Source organism: Lissotriton vulgaris, chromosome 1_1, assembly GCF_964263255.1.
Source record: "Lissotriton vulgaris chromosome 1_1, aLisVul1.2, whole genome shotgun sequence".
NCBI lineage: Eukaryota > Metazoa > Chordata > Amphibia > Caudata > Salamandridae > Lissotriton > Lissotriton vulgaris.
In genome coordinates, this window is record NC_141685.1 from 1,754,849,558 (window position 1) to 1,754,869,203 (window position 19,646).

The 19,646-nt window shown below is 43.6% G+C and overlaps 1 protein-coding gene across 1 annotated transcript in view; it reads right to left on the reverse strand.

The window, feature by feature from the left end:
* Nucleotides 1-355: 355 nt before the first annotated feature.
* The window catches only part of SRGAP1 (SLIT-ROBO Rho GTPase activating protein 1), a 538,479-nt gene continuing 519,188 nt past the window's right edge, over nucleotides 356-19,646 (reverse strand). Inside the window, exons 20-22 of the mRNA XM_086919057.1 lie at nucleotides 15,729-15,863; nucleotides 10,878-11,223; nucleotides 356-4,377 (exon numbers count right to left, since the gene is read on the reverse strand). Of these exons, the coding sequence (XP_086775183.1) occupies nucleotides 3,997-4,377; nucleotides 10,878-11,223; nucleotides 15,729-15,863 (862 nt within the window). The 3' untranslated portion in view covers nucleotides 356-3,996. The remainder of the gene's footprint in view (nucleotides 4,378-10,877; nucleotides 11,224-15,728; nucleotides 15,864-19,646) is intronic.

Below are 19,646 nucleotides of genomic sequence, written 5' to 3' on the forward strand. Positions count from 1 at the left end.
CAAAAGCTTTATTGACAAAGAAGCCTGGATCTTTGCATGTATCGTGTGCCCCCATGCCAACTGTGCCAAAGATACACCATTCTTTTTTTCCTGAGACATATCACTCCACAGCGGCCGAGCATTTGCAAATGGCTTGAGCGAGTTCTCTTGAGGACCATATTTCACGAGCTCCAGGTCCCTTGGCTTTGGAACCAAAGTAATCCCCAGAGCCCTTGCGTCTCCTGGAGACAGCTCCTGACACTGGTGAGGACCGGCCACTTCTGATTTCAAAAATTCTTCAACTTTGAAAATCAAAGGTAAAACTGACAATGAGACGAGAACCCGCCTGGCAGGCCAGCATTAAAGAAGCCAAGAGTAGACAGATCTATCTCCTTTATTGTAATGATATACTTGGAGGAACAACCCTGAATGTATACTGAAGCCTGCAAAGGTACATGCCAAAATGTACAGTACTATACATGAAAGTGCATCATCACAACAGATTAACAGTACATACTTTTTCCAGAACTGCAATAATTTAACTTTTTGTTTTTTTTTATTCTTTGAGAGTGGGGTGGGGAATGCAACGGAGATACAACAGTACATGTTATAAAGGACGGAGCTCCTCTAAAAGTTTAAAGGCACTTTTTCACATGTACATACTACAGATGTACACTGACACAACTGGGTAACAGTCAACAAGCAGGAAACTACCAGTACTGCAATTTATCAAACTGACAGTAAAGGACAATACTGATTTTATTAAGTGTGCAGACGTTACCTTTATGTACGTCTGGACTTTTGGATGCCTTCCCTATTGTATATCTACTCACCGTACTTTAAAATGTCAAGAACCATCGATCTACAGATTGAACGCATGGAATGCACTGTCTGGCATCCCTAATGCACCATTCCTAATATTGTTTTTCCCTTTTACTAAACATGTTCTAATATATAAGCAGTCCAGTATAATTATCTCACTATACAAAACCACGAATTCAATTAAAAGAAGACATCTCGTAGGCGATCTTAAAAAGTAAAGCACTAGAATAGTATATAAGTGAGTGTAGAGGAAAAGAAAACTCCACTTTTCTCTTCTGCAGCTAGGACGGTAACTTCAAGTCTAGGACAGTGCGACAGCGGATTTTAAATTCAGAGTGAAAGCAATAAAAATTGGCTCAGTTTCAAAGGTGTTATTGATGTGATTGAAGGACACGCCACTGCAAGAAGACAGTCAAAAGAGGTAACTAAAAAGGAACCAATTAGAGCTTGGACGTGGAGGCATCTCAGTGCAGCACTACTAGACTCCGGTGTTCTAGGTGTCCCAAAGGAGATTAAAGAGTTAAATGCAGCTCTGAGCAGTCAACAGTGCAATGGCAACCCATTTGATAGACTTTCCCACAACCCCCCCCCCATAGTAGCAAATGTCTGGGATGCCTCAGGTCGCAGCTGTGCGCCAAACGCAGTTGACATGGTGAATGGTGTGCGTGGTATGCGCGGGATTTGAAATATTAACCCACAGCTGCCATAAGGAAATGGGTTCAATAATCTTCCTACACAGGGTCTAAGAGCACAGGCCGGTCTTTCTCACGAGACAGGGCGGCCACCTTTTAACTCGCCGCCTCTACAGTAAGTGGTATACATTTCATATTAGTTTTACAGTCATCGATGCAAAGCTTTGGAGGGTCTTTTTTAATTATTTGCTTAGAATATTGCCAATAGGACGCATACATCACACTTGGACAGCCACATGGCTGTTACTGACATGAAGTGTGTGATCGGACGCACAAAAACACCAATCAAGGTTATGGCTTTGAGTTAACAGGTGAAAAACAGCTGTGTCTTTAATAACATTATCAAAGAGAACTTTGCTAAAACAAAGCCCAACCAAGCGTTAACATGGTCCACACTTTCAGTCGGCTTCACGAGAGAGGGTATAAATGCTATATATAGACCGCAAAAAGTCCATCCATCAACCACAGGGCTTAGCAGCACAATGACTCACAAGCCCTGCATCCCCACCCCTCCAGAACACATCTTCAAAGGTATAGCTGCTGCATTAATCAAGGCTGAATGTTATGCCAGCATTTTTGTCAAGTTATTTTTACAAGTATACAAAAAATAAAGTGAAAATTAATATGAAACAAGGCACCTTATTGCAGGGACTCACACAGTCATGTTTTTTGAAAACTATTGTTATGAGGTGAGAACGGGGTTTAATCACGATCAGCATTATAGGAACATATCTGAACGGGACAACACGCTACAGATCTGAGGCGTAACCGAGCCACTGAGGGTGGGACAGACAGTGTACAATGAAATCTACAGTTCAACACTATTAGAACAAGGATTGTGAGAGGGGTTCTTGTCCTCCTCTTAGGTCGCCAGAGGAGCTGTAAGCACTTGCACCAAACCATGAGGTTCAGCCTTATGTGACCAAATAGGGCAGAAGAGTGAGCGAGCCAGCTAGGGAGGGGGAAAGAGAATAACTCAGTCCTCGGTAAAGGACAGAGTCTGAGGGTTGGGTGCAATCAGTATCAGTGGAGAGCCAGGGATTGTTGAACCCACTGTCTGGCAGGTCATGAAACAGCCGGCCAAGTATCAGCAGGGAAGGACTTCAACCTATGCAATCTTATTAGTTTAGACATTGCTTGCATTTCAATCTGAGTTCTAATTATACACATATTGTACTCGAAAACTCTCTGAAAGAGGGGTAGGATTTTCTTGCAATATGTATAAAGGCTATTTACCTAGCTGTCTCTTGACGTCTTTGTCAAATCGGTATACATGGCGATTAATTCCACAAGAATTTCAGCTAATGTAAATGCTTCAAGGCCTGGTGATCTGGACTTTGCTTCCTCAGCCTAATCAGGCACCAACCAACTGAGGGAGTATCAATCCTCAAGGTGCCATGTGCGGATATAGTAAACACGCACTTTATGGTCCATAGATTGGTTCATATGAGTCTGAGTCTTGCAGTCCCAGAACTTGGAGAGCAGAGAAATATACAGCATTGTGGACTGTCACATACACTATTCGTGCCAGATTATGTCAAACGGAAATAAAGGTAGCGGTCAAATTTACCGCAACAATGTTGCAGCAACATTATATTTGGGCAGACATTTTTAAGTACAATTATTAAATATATATGAGCAAGAGAAAAAGGACGAAAGAGAAAAAGAAGGGAACAATAAAAACAGAAAGATGTGGTGATGAGTGGGTGGAGAGAAAAGGTTGAGGAACAAAGAAAACAGACACTTCATCCAGCGAATGGAAATATGTTGTCTATATTAGTGCTAAGATCAGGTGGGCTTTCCAGAGTTGTCCAATGTTCTCTCCATTATGTAAATGTGTCTATGTACCTCTAATCGGTGATGAGAGACAAGTGCACAGTAAATCCCTTTACAAGTACATCCATAGCATTACTTGGAGCACATGTGGGTCAACCACAGCTAATTTTTCACTATAAAGTTCAGCTTTCCACCCAGTTGCCTGCCAATCAGGTGCTGGAATGTTAAGTACTATTCAGCTCAATCGTCATGCCAAGTGGTTCTGAAAAAGTACATGGATCCTACAAACACAGATTCCGTACTCACTATGAGTTGTAAACTAAGATATGACTAATGCTTTTCATGGATCTCCTCCGTGCAGGATCGCGTCTTGGGCCAACTCCTTCCATTCTGCGAAATATTTTACAGTGTGGGAAGCCATTTGTCGAATGCATTGCTTGCATAACAAATGGTGCAGCATCAAGTCTTCAAGTATACTAATGGGTTTCTATTGTTGTCGATAACACAGACAAAAAGTCCAGTTTTTTGTGTTGCCTTGAGAAACAAATGCCCTGGTTACCGCGGCTAAATTCGAACATTACAGCCATCACACAGTAAAGCAAAACAAATCCAGTTACAAACACACTACTCTTGTTACAAGGCCTCCTGACTCTGTCACTGCACTGCTATATTCTTGGTGTGGTGTCCTCACCTCCATTCTTTTGGGGTTGAAAAGGGGGAGTTACCCTCACATTGTGCACGATTTGTCTATGGGGCCCTGAGATGGGGAGGATGGTCCAACGCCAGGGTTTGTCTTTGGAAGAACTATTGGTTTTGGCCGCAGAGCTGGGGGCTTGAGTTGGATGCCCATCCTGGGGGCTACCATGGGTTTGAAGGTGCTCATCGTGTCACTGGATGAGGTGCTGGTGCTTCGTCGAATTGGCGGTTCGGTGCTTCTCAGCATGGCATTGTGCATGGGGCTTAGCGATTCCGTGGATGTTGCTGGTGTTGGAGAGTTCTTTATTTGCTCCAGTGTATCAAGCACTACGTCCGGTGCATGCTTTGCAGAGCTCTGGCGTTCCAGCTCGCGCAATTCATTTAATGCACTGTTCATTGTGTCTTCAATGTCCTATAGAAAGAAGAGAGATCAAATGCATGTCAGCACAATAGCTACTTTAATATGCATTGTCAAACCCAAGAGGTCTGGATTGTATTTTGAGTCCTGACTAAATCATTTAAAAACCTTGCAGTGAAAATGCAAAACAATTCCTTTCTGTTTACAATGCACCTGTAAGATAAATAATGCAATGCACGGTGATTAGGTGTACTTTGAAATGCCTCGTGCCAGGAAACACAAGTACTTTTTTGGAGGTAGAATGATACACCAAACAGCCAATAGCATATTGTGAGAGTAATACTCCTCTGGGTAGAGCCGAAGCCCACTCTATAAACATATTGAAGAATTGTCAATATTGCTACTTCAGAATCGAAACTTCCACACAACTAACACAGTCCTTGTCCAAATAGAGAAAAACATTGCCAAGGCACATTTTTACTGAGGAATGTAGGGGGGGGGCTGCGTGGTGAGTTGATTGTAATGGGGGTTTTAAATATGAGCTCCTTACTTTAAAGGTTGTTTATTCCCATGTATAACCTGCAGAGTAACTCACATGGTTTACGGTTACATGTACCAGAGAAACGGAATAGAGAATGCTCCTATACGTTATGTGCTATTCTTTATACAACTGCTCCAGTACGAAGATTAATATAGATTTTTCTAAAACAAGTTTTTTCTTTTTCCTCTTCTATTTTGATTAGGAAATAGTTCTGCTATATTATTACATACATGTTAGTATATATGCTGAAATCTATAAAGACTGTTATTACAATGCAACTTGTATAACTCAATAAAAAAAAGATATTTTTCTAAAACCCTAAAACAAAATCCTTATGACAAATAATGGTACCACTATAGCTTGAGAGTAATCGAAGAAAGGGGAGAAATGAGTGAGAGAAAAACACTATCAGACCTATCTGCAGTGCTTCTTCGTATTGGCAACTTGGGAATCTTGAGACCACTGCTGTCCTGATGAACATTCCCTAATTGATAGTACTCTAGGTGACATGCATGACTCTACTCCTTACTACTTTTACCCAAAGTTCTGTTTACTGTGAGCAGTATTATTTGAGTTTATTCTATTTATCATTCTATCAAATTCATTGGGGTATGATTTCTCCTTTCATATCAGCAATCATTTTCTTCACATTCGAAGTGAAAGGAAATGGGCCAGTCTTGTTACGCACATGGGCAGTAGCTTCCACGGGGTAGGCAACTACCCGTGACAAAACTGCTATCAGTTATGGGCAGAGAACAAAAACGCCATTGTTGGATTCACCACTAGACAGGATGAGCACATGGAGCTACATATGCATGGGGATGTGCATTATGTGAAACCAGAACCACCCATCCCAAAGGTGATAGCCACAGTCAAATACACATGTGCATAAATACCCCATCCTAGGTAACTGGAGATTAAGACATCTTGGGGAATCTTTTAACCACCTGGGACATCTCAGTAGTCAGCAGTTGCACCCAAATGCTGTCTGGACACTTCCGTTTGACGGCTAGTTTTTACAATCAACACTTTTTTGTTTTTGGGTCAATTTTCCTTCCAGACTTCTACTTCATGGTGTGCACCATGGACTCTTTGGGAACTATGAAAAGCCATCGATAAATACCGTGCATCCTGACTGGATTGATTGTAACTTGTTTGAGAACTGTATGAGGTACAGCTACTGCATTTCAACTGGCTGGTAGCTACCACATGTGTGTGTCATGGTTACAAGTGATAAGTTATTGTGGTGATTTGAGTTGTATCCTAGCGCTGCTGATACATTGCGGCAGGCAGCATGATTTTTCACTTTGGCAGTGGCTTTGATATTCAATAACTGACAGCACTGTATCCGACTTCACTCATTGTAGTTGATTGACCTGCACATCATTATACTGCTTGATCTGTAGTAATCTGGGCTTCCAGAGTGAACTTGGATGAAATGCATTATCATCCTGATGTTAATCTACAGCGTGGATTGGCAAATTCTCTTAAAAGTCAATGTGTTGGTTATTGTTTGTTGACCATATTGTGTAAGTATTGTCCTTAAGCTGACCGGTATCGTGTACTTAAATGTTTTTGTAATAATTGCACATATGGGTCTAATTTGTGCCACTGTATTTTCACACTGTTTCGGTCTGTTAAAAATTAATTTTACTAAACTGTAAATAAAACATGTTTGCAAGACGTGAAACTTGGTAGCTACATTTTAGGGATATAATACACGAATAACTGATACACTGAAGAAGCATTTTACCTCTATATTTGACTTACCCTAAGAATAAGAATAGATAAGAATAGATAATTTAAATAATTCTTCTTGGAATCTCTCTAGCTGATCTTTTCAGCTGATACTTTCAGAAATTTCAAGTGTGCATATCTGAAAACCACACCAAGCCATCACTGACCGTGGCTTAGAGGTAAAGTTTATGGGTATGACTAGACAGCAAACCTTTGAGCGACTAAAATTTCATGACCATTGATCTGCCAATGCTTAAAAACTCCACATAAATACTCAAAGTGATATTTCTGGCTTTACACAACTTTCTAATATTTGTTTATGCTCAAATAAAAAGAGAACACAAGAGCAAAGGTCTACGTAGACACACAGGGGCACTTACATTCTGAGATGCACTAATGATCTACTCAGGCAATGTGATTTTGGGCACTCAGAAGTGTCAAATTACTCTCAGACTCCCATCTTGAGTGGATGAAACTTGTGGACATAGAGGAAATGTAGTTGTCTCCATCAGGCACCACAGGAAATGTTACTTCATCCAGATTTGACATCATTACATGTTGAGAGCATCTGAGGACAGGCCAATTTGCTTTCAGAAGACACCCTTATTGTGCCCTCTAAATTGGCCAGTGGATGTAAACCTACAGCAGTTTCTCCAAGTAGCTTAATACTGATGTAACCAAAACATCCATTAGAATATATAAGCCAAGTTTTGGATTGGTGAGGGAGAATTGCTGGACGTTCCCCCACACATTATTAAAGGGCTGCCACTGGCTGGAGGTGAAAGAAACTGAGTTAGCCACGGGGAGCAATTTCTAAGTCCACTGTCAAATTCAGTTCTATGCCTGCTTAAATTATGTATAACTGCTAATATGGGCCCACACAGTGCAAGTAGGATTTTGAGCTATAGTGTGTCATTGGTATTTTTTGACAGATGTGTTTAATGTTGTTCATCACCGACCCCGCTAAATGTACAGCTTCCAAGGAGTTTTCAGATTCGCTTCGCTCTCTTAACTTCACCTCTGCTGTACACGCCCCCACCCATAGTCTGGGCCACACCCTAGACCAAATTTGCTATCGAGATTGCCCGGTTACCTCACTATCCATTTCCCCCTGCACCTGGTCTGACCATTTTCTTATCCCCTTCTCTTTATCCCTCTGTTCAGTTCCTAAGCCTCCCCCAGTTAAAAACACTTGGGCGTGCTCATGGAACCTCGTGGACGTAGCTTCCTTGTCTGCCACACTTTCCGCGTCCAGCCCGGATCTTTCAGGGCTGCCATCTCTTGGACAAGCGGAATCCATCAATGGTTGGTTGCGGGCCGGCTGTAACTCAGTCGCCCCTCTAAAGCGCATATCATCTAAGCGCTCCAAAGATGCAAACCGCTGGTTCAATGACGAATTGAAGACTCAAAAACTTAATCTTCACCGAGCGGAGCGTCTCTGGCGGCGGGACTACTGTCCCATCTCAAGAAATCATTATATCACCCTTTTGGCCCTATACAAGAAATCCATTCTGGAAACTAAGAAGGCCTATTTCTCGTCTAAAATTCAGTTTGCCGAAAATCGACCCAGAGAAATTTTTGCCATCGTTCAAGATCTAGCATACTCTGACAGGGCCACACTCAAACCCTCTCCCTCACAGCTCCTCTGTGATTCCCTCAACTTTTTTTTCCTTGACAAAATCAGCACAATCAGAGCCAATATTCCCCCCGTCCCCCTCCTTCATTAATCCTCACTGTTCCCCAGTCGCAGCGCGTCTGGACTCAATCCCTCCTCTCACAGCTGACACTTTCCTTTCCCTCCTTCTCCTGGTTAAGTCTGGCTCCCCTTTGGATCCCTGCCCTGTTCATATTCTGAAACAGATTTATTCCCTCTGCCCTTCACCACCCCTCACGTTTCTTAACAGTTCACTTTCTCAGGGCATTGTCACTCCATCACTTAAATCGGCGGTAATTTTACCCATCCTAAAAAAAACGAGTGCCGACCCTTCTGTCTTAGCCAACTACCACCCTATTTCACTCCTACCTTTTCTGGCCAAGGTACTGGAACGCCATGTAGTAAGAACTATGAGCTCCTTTGTGGAAGGGAACAGTGTTTTGGCCCCCAGGCAGGCTGGTTTCCGCCCTGCACACTCCACGGAGTCCGTGGTTTTATCAGTCTTGGACAACCTCAGGGAGGGTATGGACACTAGTCAGCCCCAGGCCTTGGTACTCCCCGATCTCTCCGCCGCGTTCGACATGGTGGACCATGCCATCTTACTTTCCCGTGTCGGAGCGGCGGGAATCGGGGGCTCAGCCTTGGTCTGGCTGTCCTCCTTCCTGAGTGGCCGCACCCAAGCAGTCCGCTTGGGTGATTATTCAGCCGATTCTCGGCCTGTACAGTGTGGGGTTCCCCAAGGATCTTCCCTTTCCCCACTGTTATTCAATCTATACATTGCCCCTCTTATCTTTGCTCTACAACAGCTGGAGGTCTCGGTTTACAATTATGCGGATGACCTCCAGCTCATTATTTCTTTATCTTCTTCTTCTGCTTCAATTTCCAATTTTCATTCTGTTATGACCTTTATTCAGGACTGGATGAACCACAACCACCTGAAACTCAATCCCGACAAAACGGAATTGGTGTTGACGGGTGGTTGCTCCAGTCCATGGTCCTCTCTCTTTTGGCCCCCTTCTTTAGGTTCCCCACCCATTCCCTCCTCCTCTGTCAAAACTCTTGGCTTCAAACTTAATGATCAACTCTCCCTTCATTCCCAAGGTAGTGCGGCTGTATCTTCAACTTTTCTTTCCCTCCGGATAATCCGCAAAGTCTCCCGTTTTTTTTCCCCCTCTGCCCTCAAACTCATACTTCTGGCGATGGTGACGTCCCGCTTGGACTACGGCAATGCCCTTCATTGTGGCATGCCGGCGTACCTCGTGAGGCATCTCCAGTTGGTCCAGAACCAGGCGGCCCGCCTGGTGTTCAAATTATCTAAATCACACCACGTCACGCCCCTTCTTAAATCCTTACATTGGCTCCCCGTACAGCAACGTGCCCTGTTCAAGCTGGGCTGTATTATTTTCAACGCCCGGTCCGGCTCTGCCCCTGCATTAATCGGTTCTGCAATTCACGCTTACAACCCGTCTAGACAGTTGCGCTCAGCCACCCAACAACTTCTCGTGGTTCCCCGCTTTAAACAAAAAAAATGGGGTGTATCTAAGTTTTCTACTTTGGCACCTGCCTTCTGAAATTCCCTCCCGATCCACTTGAGATCCTGCTCGCAGTACTCCCTTTTCCGCAAAGCCCTTAAAACCATTCTTTTTATTCAGGCCTTCCCCTCTTAATTTGCCCCCTTGGCTCCCTAGTCTTTCTGTTCCTTGGGTCTTGTAGTACTGCATAGCGCCATGAAACCGCTGGGTGTACGTGCGCTCTAGAAATATTTTTAAATTCAATTCAAATTCATCAGGCTCCGCGCCTTATCTGTCATGAACCAGGAAGGGCACACAGTGAGGAATACGATTTGTTGTGATCTCTGATAGTGTGTTTTTATTACAACCTGCCGCGAGTCTGAGTTAGAAAAATAGATGGGTTTCATGTATTAAAATAAGATTGTTTTCACGTATTTGATGCCGTTGTATCTATTTTTTGTAATCATGGACAGAATGTATGCAGCTCATCATGTTTGAGTTACATTTTTGTGTGTGAGAGAAATATCTTTTGTGAAACAAGCATGAATTGAACTCAGACTGTATTATGCATTTTCACATCTTATAGGTCCATTGTACATGATTATATTACATTTTGTTAACACTAGATGAAGCAAATTTATCAATGCTTGGCCCAAGAAAGAGTTTCGACCATTTCCATAGTACGTACATTGGAAAGGAGGTGCAGCTGTTTCTTTCTGTGATCTGATAAATACATAGAGAAACATAGAGGAATGTAATGACAGTCCATTGCATACAGTGCCACACATTTGATATCATGCAGTTTTCATTCGATAAACTGCGTACTTCAAATGAATGTGGTATGCATGTATTGGATAAGCAAACATCCTTAAAAGGGAAGTGCCTTTTATGGAGGGGTAAGATGAAGACAAAGAAGTGGATTTATCAAGTTGATAAGGCAAGTGTTTCTTTACAGCAACGGTTGTCAGTCTGCAGAGCCGCCTGCCACAAGGGGTAAGTGCAAACATGATAATGATTACCAGGCACTTCAAACACAGGGGCAAGATCAAGAAATCTGCCTCCAAAACATAACCTCAGCACGTTCTCTTGTAGGTAACACCCTTTCACCAACCTGAGCAATAGTTTCTGGGTCCAGCGGTTTATGGTCGTTGAAGCTCGGATATTGGCCAGAGGACGTTGATCTTCTTATCGGAGGGCTGTCCATCTTCTTCACTGAATCCTGCCGGCTGATGTTGGTGAGGCTCCCATGCCCCGGCCGTCGCCTCCGCTCAGGACTGTCCACATTGAGGTTGCGGTTTTGTAGCAGGGCTCGCTGGCCGCAGTGACTTGTCATGTTTGGGGATCCCATTTCCACTGTTGTGTTGTTCATAGTATGCGATGGGTGCACTGGACAATGGCCTTCGCTAACCCGACCGGGGCGCCTGGTGGATGCTGGGGCTTCTGCTCGTTTCCTCTGCCTGCAAAAATAAATGACAATTACATCTTTACGGTCCTTTTGCTACACATTGAAGAAGCCTGTGATGGAGATGCACATGGTCAGAGGAAAACAACAAAGCTCGTCGACATGTGAAAAGGGTCTGTGATCTACGGGATATAAGTTAATATACAGTCCCATAACACTAACTCTACCCTGTAGGACCTTCCTTCAGCTAAGATGCCTTCTCTTTTCACTCGGAGCAAGTGCCTGGAAGCCGCACTTGGGACAAGTGGTGTTACATTTTGCCTTTTAGCACGACCCCATGAAAAAATGCTAACTGTACATTTTATAAAAAACACATACAACATTTATTTTAATGTATTTTTTTTGTCATGGGTATTTCTGCAGCAGGGACCAAATCCGAAAGGGTGAAGGAGTTGGCAGCAGAAGCAGGAAGATGTTTATATAAACTCAGGGTAAAATAAATAAGATCATGTAGAAACACTGATATGTGTTTTGAAGCAGAGGTAAGATAAAGGGAAGAGAGCAGGTATAGTTTCCCTGAAGCTCACAACTGTGAGGGGCAGTCTCGGAATATCCCTGAAGCTAAGGACACAGGAGGCTTGCCCTCTAGATCGGTTTCCTTGCGGACTGCGGGCCGTATTTATGTACGGGTTGTGTCGCTTTTTCACCACGCAACAGGGTGCATGAGCGATGCAACCATAAAATGCAGTTTTTCAAGCCCAGCAAGGCCACTTTGCGTGGCCCTGAGTGGCTTGATAAATCCAGAGTAATTCAACGCAGGGCAAATAGCTGGGGTGAGTTACTCTGCCCCAGGAAGGTGTTCCATGGGTGGTGCATGGTTGTTCCCATGCAACACCCATGGATTTTGACACATTCCCAGATTTACCATTGCTGGTAGACCTGGGAATGTACCAAAATGCTACGCCGTCCCAAGGGAGGTGTAACAAGGAGAAATATCTTTATTTCTCCTCGTCTTTTACTCTTTCTAGGCATGCTGCACTATGCAGCACACCTACAAAGAGGAAAAGGCCTCAGGGGATTGTTTTTATGTGCAGGAAGGTGTGCTTTGCTGAAAAAGTCCTGCTTATAATTCAGGCACCCTTGCACAATGGTGTAAGTGTACCCGCGCTGGCGCTAGGAAGCAAATTGTGCGCCAGCGATGTGAAAATCCAGTAATGCGCCATATTGTGTTTAAATACGACCATTCCTGCCCTTTCCCTGCCATGCAGCTCAGCAAGGTGACTTGCAGCGCTGCAGGACTTATACATAAATATGCCCCTGGGTTTTTAGTTTCACCATTGTTAATGTACAAGGATGTCACTTCAGCCAGAGAGGCACGCTTTTTCTGTTATGTAGTCTGGTCTGTCCATCGGTCTGGCTGCATTTTGATACGCTAGTTTTCGATATTGGCCCAGACCATTCCACCACAGACAAATATGGACTCCAGTTTGATTTAAGGTCTCAAAGGGATGAGACACAATTGGATGTTTCAAGAAGGCAATACTGTGGAAGCTTCACATTTAACAGGCAGAGAAACAATTTATAAATATCAACTAAGAAGTATAGTTGTCTAGAAACCAGGAACCAGGTGAGAACAAGCTGTAAAATATTCAAGCAAGCAGAGAGTGTTCAGTGGGACTTGATGATCAGCGGTGTCCGAGGCTACGCCCGCTCAAGGAGGGGAGCAATAAAGCCGGGTGTTTCTCTCGTAGGTGATCATTATCCCTGATCACTTTATTTCACTTCGAACGGAATATGTGTCTTTTCTTTATTAGCTGTTTGCTTCAGCCTATTGCTTGAGATTATGACCCACTTTTGTTAGTTTTTATTCATTTTTACTCTACTGTCGAGTTTGGTATGCAGTTCTCTATTAACACCATGGTGTTATGGCTAAACTCAGCCTCGCATAACATACTGGACCTTGTCTGGTGGAGTACAGTGTTATGGGGAGCAACCCTTGGACTCGTAAGGTTATACCCTACAAATGACCCCTCCTCTGCATCCCCGCCTGGTTCCCTTTATGAGTTAGTTCCTCAGGATCCATGTACTTCTTTCTCTCACCCCACTCTGATGCCAAATTCTTTCATACTCCACTGTTGTAGCCATCCGCCCCCCACCCGGGGGCGGGACTTTAAGCACACAACTGAAAATGAGGGCGTGTTTAATCATATGGTTTAACACCCACTCTTCATTTGAGTGAATTTCAGTGCACACTGAATAACAATCAATTGCATTTTTTTATAGTGTTTATAACTGAGGGTCCACCGAGTGCGACCAGCCTTCAATTCACTTTTAGAGTGTCTGATATCAACCTTTTTAAGACCCTATACCTGACCTGTGAGACCTATTACGGATCTGGCTCAGAGGGCATTAAGTCAATGGTCCAACACTATGTTCCTAGCAGGCCGCTTCGGTCTTCGGACAAAAACCTTCTGATAGTTCCTAGGTTTAAGAAGGCTAAATGGGGTGGCTGAGCCTTCTCGACGGATGCTCCCAAGCTGTGGAACTCCCACCCAGAAGTACTTTCTAGTCAGGTGTGCCTCCTGCTCTTTTGCAAAGCCTTAAAGACTTGGCTTTTCTAGGATAGGTCAGTTTGAGCATGTTCTCTTTTTCACTGCATCCTGATACCTTGCAGGTAGCGCCTTGATGCCCTTTGGCTAAGGCAGCACTCTATAAATCATTATTCATTCATTCATTCATTTAACCTGTCCAAGACACGGGACAATGAAAGTATATGCATCGGATTATTTTTTTGTCAAGCACTTAATGTAGATACCTTTAAACTACAGTATTTTATTTATTTGCACACACCTTTAAACAACCGTATTTTATTTGTTTGCGCACACCTTTAAACAACAGTATTTTATTTATTTGCACTCGCCTTTAAACAACAGTATTTTATTTGTTTGCACACAACTTTAAACAACAGTATTTTATTTGTTTGTACACATCTTTAAACGACAGTATTTTATTTGTTTGCACACACCTTTACACTATAGTATTTTATTTATTTGCACTCGCCTTTAAACAACAGTATTTTATTTGTTTGCACACACATTTAAACAACAGTATTTTATTTGTTTGTACACATCTTTAAACGACAGTATTTTATTTGTTTGCACACACCTTTAAACTATAGTATTTTATTTATTTGTACACATCTTTAAACGACAGTATTTTATTTGTTTGCACACACCTTTAAAGTACAGTATTTGAATTGGTTGTACATACTTTTAAACTGCAGTATTTTAGTTGTTAAAAAAATGTAAATTAAAAATTGTACAACCGTAAGTGGGAAACATGAAAAATTACAAAAAGATGACAGCCAAAATCACCCTGCCTTTCCAACCTAGTGTACTGCTCAGTATATGTCTTGGTGCGCCGTAAAATTGAACACGATTTAATTAGTCTGTCAAAGGGCTGCTCTGTGCACCCTGCACAAGTTCTACAAGTACCTACTTCCCGATCTCGTTTATTGCTCCTTCATGTCCGAAATAGGGCATTTGTTTTAAAGTTGAAATGCTTCCATTGTAACAATTGTTGTATCGGGGTGATAGAAAATCTCCATTGCATTCTTCCCTGTCCCTTGAATATGCCTACTTAATTAATTATACATCGTCCTATGTGTCACTACATCTTTTTTCAATGGCTTATAAAAGATGTGTCTTCTGTTAGTAGAGTAATTCCTTTCGTTAGGATTTAAATAGGAATTTGCATTTGTAAATTTCGAGCTCTTTATCACTTAAGGTTATATGTGCCACTGCCTTTCCATACTTCCCTCTCGCTGTAGATTCACGTTAAGATCCTAAGACCGTGGTTATGTCAAGATGACATGACGTGGTCACGTCAATCTTGGCTTTTTGACTGATGATCGACAGTAACTCTCCACCACTGCTGCTCTGCTTACCTTGGTTTTTGCATCCTTTGAGTTTGCTGTTCTTCATCTCACCTATTTTGCGGTTTCTCCTCTGTCCCTTTAATGTATTACTGCTAGTCTGCATCCTTTCTAAACGAGCTTGGTTTGGCAGGCATTACTAAAGTATGCCTACCTAATATCAATTTATCAATAATATCATTACACTTTCCACAAGCATGAGGCAACTAAAGCCACGAAGATTAAAATCAATGAAATAAACAAGTCGCTTAAAATGTACTGTCAAGAGGCACATTGAAGGCAATTGAGGGATGTCAGGCCTGGATGAACACGCACATTGCTTCATGTTTGAAACATGCCCAAGTGCCTACCCCTAGCTGATTATGGATATTATTTTTCTTTCTGTGCGTTACTGAGATGAGAACGCTTTAGATGCATAGGTGGCACACCTGCAAATGCATATTTCCCTTTACTACGGCTAAGCATGTTCCATCTTACGTCTCGTGTTTGAACATTATACATTAGGACATACTATGGCAAACGAATATTAGCAATGAGTCACCAAGCGTGCATACCACTATTCCTTGACACACAATATATGAGGAGATGGTCAAAAATTGGAATACTGTTTTTAAAGTCAAGCTTACCGTGGTGCATAGGAATCCGAGTGACGGTCAGTCGGAGAATTCATGTCCTTGGATGAGGACTTCTCTTCAACAATGGGCCCACTGCTGGCTTCGCTGTCTGCTTTTTGGCTTAATGTATCCGAAAACGTGTCGTCCCTGAAAAGACAACATGAGTTGTGAAAAGTTCAATTGGTTCAAGAACAAAATCAACAATTTTACAACACTCTTCTGAAGCACGTAAAAAATTGAGATGGGCTTGAGTTGCAGAGACATCTTTCACACTTTTTTTCCCGATCTTCACTTAAGTAGGTATCCAGTTAACATATCCACTGTAGTAATAACATCCAACAGGAGTATGGAGAAGATGTAACTCAGCTTCAATATTATGCATATAACCATAAAAACCTACAATTAGACCGAACAAAACACAAAATATCACTGAATCCCTACATCGGAGGAAGCAAAAATACCTTCTTGCAGAGAGATCATATTACATCTTATACAATGTATATATAAAGCAATCTGGAAGTTGATTATAGAGAAAGCCAGTGAAAAAGCTTATGATTTATTAAGACATACATGAGCATTTCCTGCACATGTGCGTAACTGCTCAAGGACTACTGGCTGGATCAAAGCATTAGGAACATTTATGGAGGACAAAGCAGGAGAATGGAACTTTGAGTACAACGGGTGAGTTTATACCTTTTCTGGGTAAATAAGGTTTTCAGTTCATAATCTTGCAGAGCAAAAAGGCAGGGAAAGTGGGAGAAGGAACAAGGGTGTGAACGCAAGAAATGAGGGGTATGGGGAGGAGCCAAGATGGCGACCTGAACAGACGTCTGATTCCCGGCTCCGCGAGCCTGTGCATCCAGCACCGACATCCTGCCTTCTATCCGGATTTCTAACCGCTGCAGAGTGATGCCGTGATCGTTCTGACTCTACCCGTGTTCATCCGAGGTCCCTGCGTGCTGTATTGGGGGAGTTATCGTCGTGCTACTGACAGACCGCCACAGTCCTGACTCTGAGACCCGTTCAGCCCTCTCCGCTGACCAATGCTGGATCGGCAACAGTCTGCTGAACCCGGGGTGCCCCGATACGATCGTCTGCCTGGCGGCGGAGCGGCAGCATCATCCCCCGTGTGGCGCTCTGAGACAGTGTGCGGTGCCTGCGACGGCGGTCTGGTATTGCGGTCACTCGATCCCGCACTCGCCCCCCTCTTCGTACAGCCGCCCGAGGAGGAAGAAATGGCGGCTGTTTACCCCATGGTAGCGAGAACTACCCCGCATGGTGGTTATACCACCCAGCCTGATTGCGAGCTGGGGGCTGCACCCCGTGTCTCAACACCTAATGTGGACCTAGAGAGCCTACGGTCGGAGCCAACGTACAAGACTGTTCTGGCGGCGCTTGCCGAGCTCCGCCATGACTGGGGTTCCCTCCTCGGTGCGCTAAGTGTGCGACTGGACGGCGTCCTTTTCTCGGGTCGAGGGAGACCGACCAACTTTCAGCACTGCACTGACTCGTCTTTGTCTGTCCCTGTGGGGGACACCAGGAAACGGAGCGAATGTGGAGATTTGTTGAATTTCCCTACTTGCCGTGGTGATTGTGGACGGCCGCCTAGCAGCTTCGAGGGCGCTACAATGTTTCCCCTTTTGCCGATGCCTGAGACTTTGTCTACACAGAGGTTAGTGTTTCCAACTTTGCCTTTGATGCCATCGGTCCCCTTCGAACCGGCAGCCTCACAAGCGTTCTTTTCCAGGCGATGGCTTGAATATCGCCTCCTATGTTTGAGGGTAACTATCCTGGGTGCCTGCGGCTCGACAACTGACGGACGACGCCCATTTTGTTTCTGCCTTCTTTCTCATCGTTGGTGGTGGCCATTTTGCCCTCCGGCTTTGTTTGGGTCTTCTTTCCTCCGGAGGCCATGTTCACAGAGACGTTTGCGATCTGGCCAGGGCTGAGGGAATCTTCATTGATAGACTGTCTGACGGAGACTCGACTCGACTCGCACTGTATTCACGATATATTCATTTGAACTGTATGTGCCTGACGTGTCAACCTGCCTGAGACGTACTGGTTCTCTCTCCTCTTGTTCATATTCCCCTGAACTGCCTAACTTTGCACTGCTCTATTTACTTGGCTAGCGGAGACCTGAACTGGGACGCTTTCCTGGAACTTCTGTATGTGCTACTTGCGATGGTCTCTCTTCATTTCAGGTTGCCATTGCTGTGTCTGGTTTCCGATCCTTATTTGCAGGGTGCATCTGTTTTTGCGGGCTGGGGGACCGGGGGTAAATGTCGCTACTGTGGGTCTCGGCATTCTGTCTGATCTGCTGGGGGGGACCTGGATTGAAACGCTGCGTTGTTCTACTTAGGGGCTTAATTTGTGCTATCCCTTCCTTTGCGGCTACAACTGATGTCCCTTTCTTGTCCCTGTGGATGGGGTGGGGGTTTTGTGCGGGCGGTGGAGTCCGGGACTCAGTGATTGTGGCTCTCCTCCGGGGGTTAGGTGTTCATGGGAGTTTTAGATTAGGTTACTCTTCTCTTGCTCCCTATTTCTTATGTGATATGATATTTTCCTTTTTCTTCTCTTACTTTCTTCTTCTATATTTCGGGTTTATTGGGCGACAGACACACTGCTGGGGGGGGGGGGGGTAGGCCATAGCCTCTGCATGCATGTAGGGTGGGGGATGGGGGATTTTAGTTCTCTTCTTTGTTTCTATGGTGCCTTGTTTTTCCTCTTTATTTTATTTCTTCTTTCTTTCTGTCTTGGGTCCGTGTCGATGTTACTGGTGGGCGGGTGGCGATTGACAAATGTTAGGATGTTACCTCTGATACTTTGCTACACACACTATGGGCCGCCATCCCGCCTGGGGAGATTTGCCGTTTGGGTTGTTGGTCTATGTGTGACTCTGTCGCAACTGATATATCACGTCTACATGGACCCTGCTTTCTTAGTTAAATTTTCTCTTTTCAATTCAAACGGAACAGTTGGACTCTAATAGTTGCTAACAAAATCTTAAAAACGAACCTTCAATGCTCCTGAGGCGCGGTAGCACGGGACTTACAGTGTAACTGCTGAATGCTTGCTTACTGGTATTGGTGTGCTACTGCGTCGCTATATTGCATGCACTGGTGCTCAAACTGTACTCGTGGCCGGCCTGAGGGTTGTAGGCCCGTATTTGTCCTTTTGTGATTGCACAAATAAAGGTTTTCAAAAATTTAAAAAAAAAAAAAAAAGAAATGAGGGGTATGAGCGTTCTCCCTCACATGGAGGGGTAAACAGATCATTTTAATGTGAATAAATTATATTTCTATGAATAAGAAGAAAGGACATTCAGGTTAATAACGTTGATGCATTAGCAGTCAATACAGCAGTAGTGAAATTACAAACAATTCATCAATTAATGAATTAGTTACTTTACAGATTGTGTTAAAACCACACCGAAATATATTGCCTAAGAGGGTAATGACAAGAAGATGGGAAACCAGGGCAGGCAGCAGGGACAGGAACAAATCATACAGTTGGATTTTGATAATCATATAGAAGGGGAGAATAACCAGCACGTTCCTAATGGAGAATGGGTAAAGAATAGTAGGTTTAGGATTAAAAAAAAAAAACTGAAGAAAGGGAGGGAGACAAAAGGAAAAGAGGATCCTAGGATGCTTGTTTCCAGTCCAGGAAAGACATGGCTTGGCAGTTCAGGCTGGACTGTTCCCATGAGGCACAGGGTCAGACTGATTTGCATATGGCCATGTCTGAACTGGGGTGGCTGAATGAGCTAAAGAATGGTGATGGATTGAACCCAGATTTGTTGACTGGGGGTGAGTGTTTGATTTGCTCAAACGCTCCGTCCATCATCCCATTTTGCTTAACTAAAACGAAAGGCAGCATTTTCAGGGGTGAAATAAAGGTAAATTTAAAGATGAATGTAAATGTTGC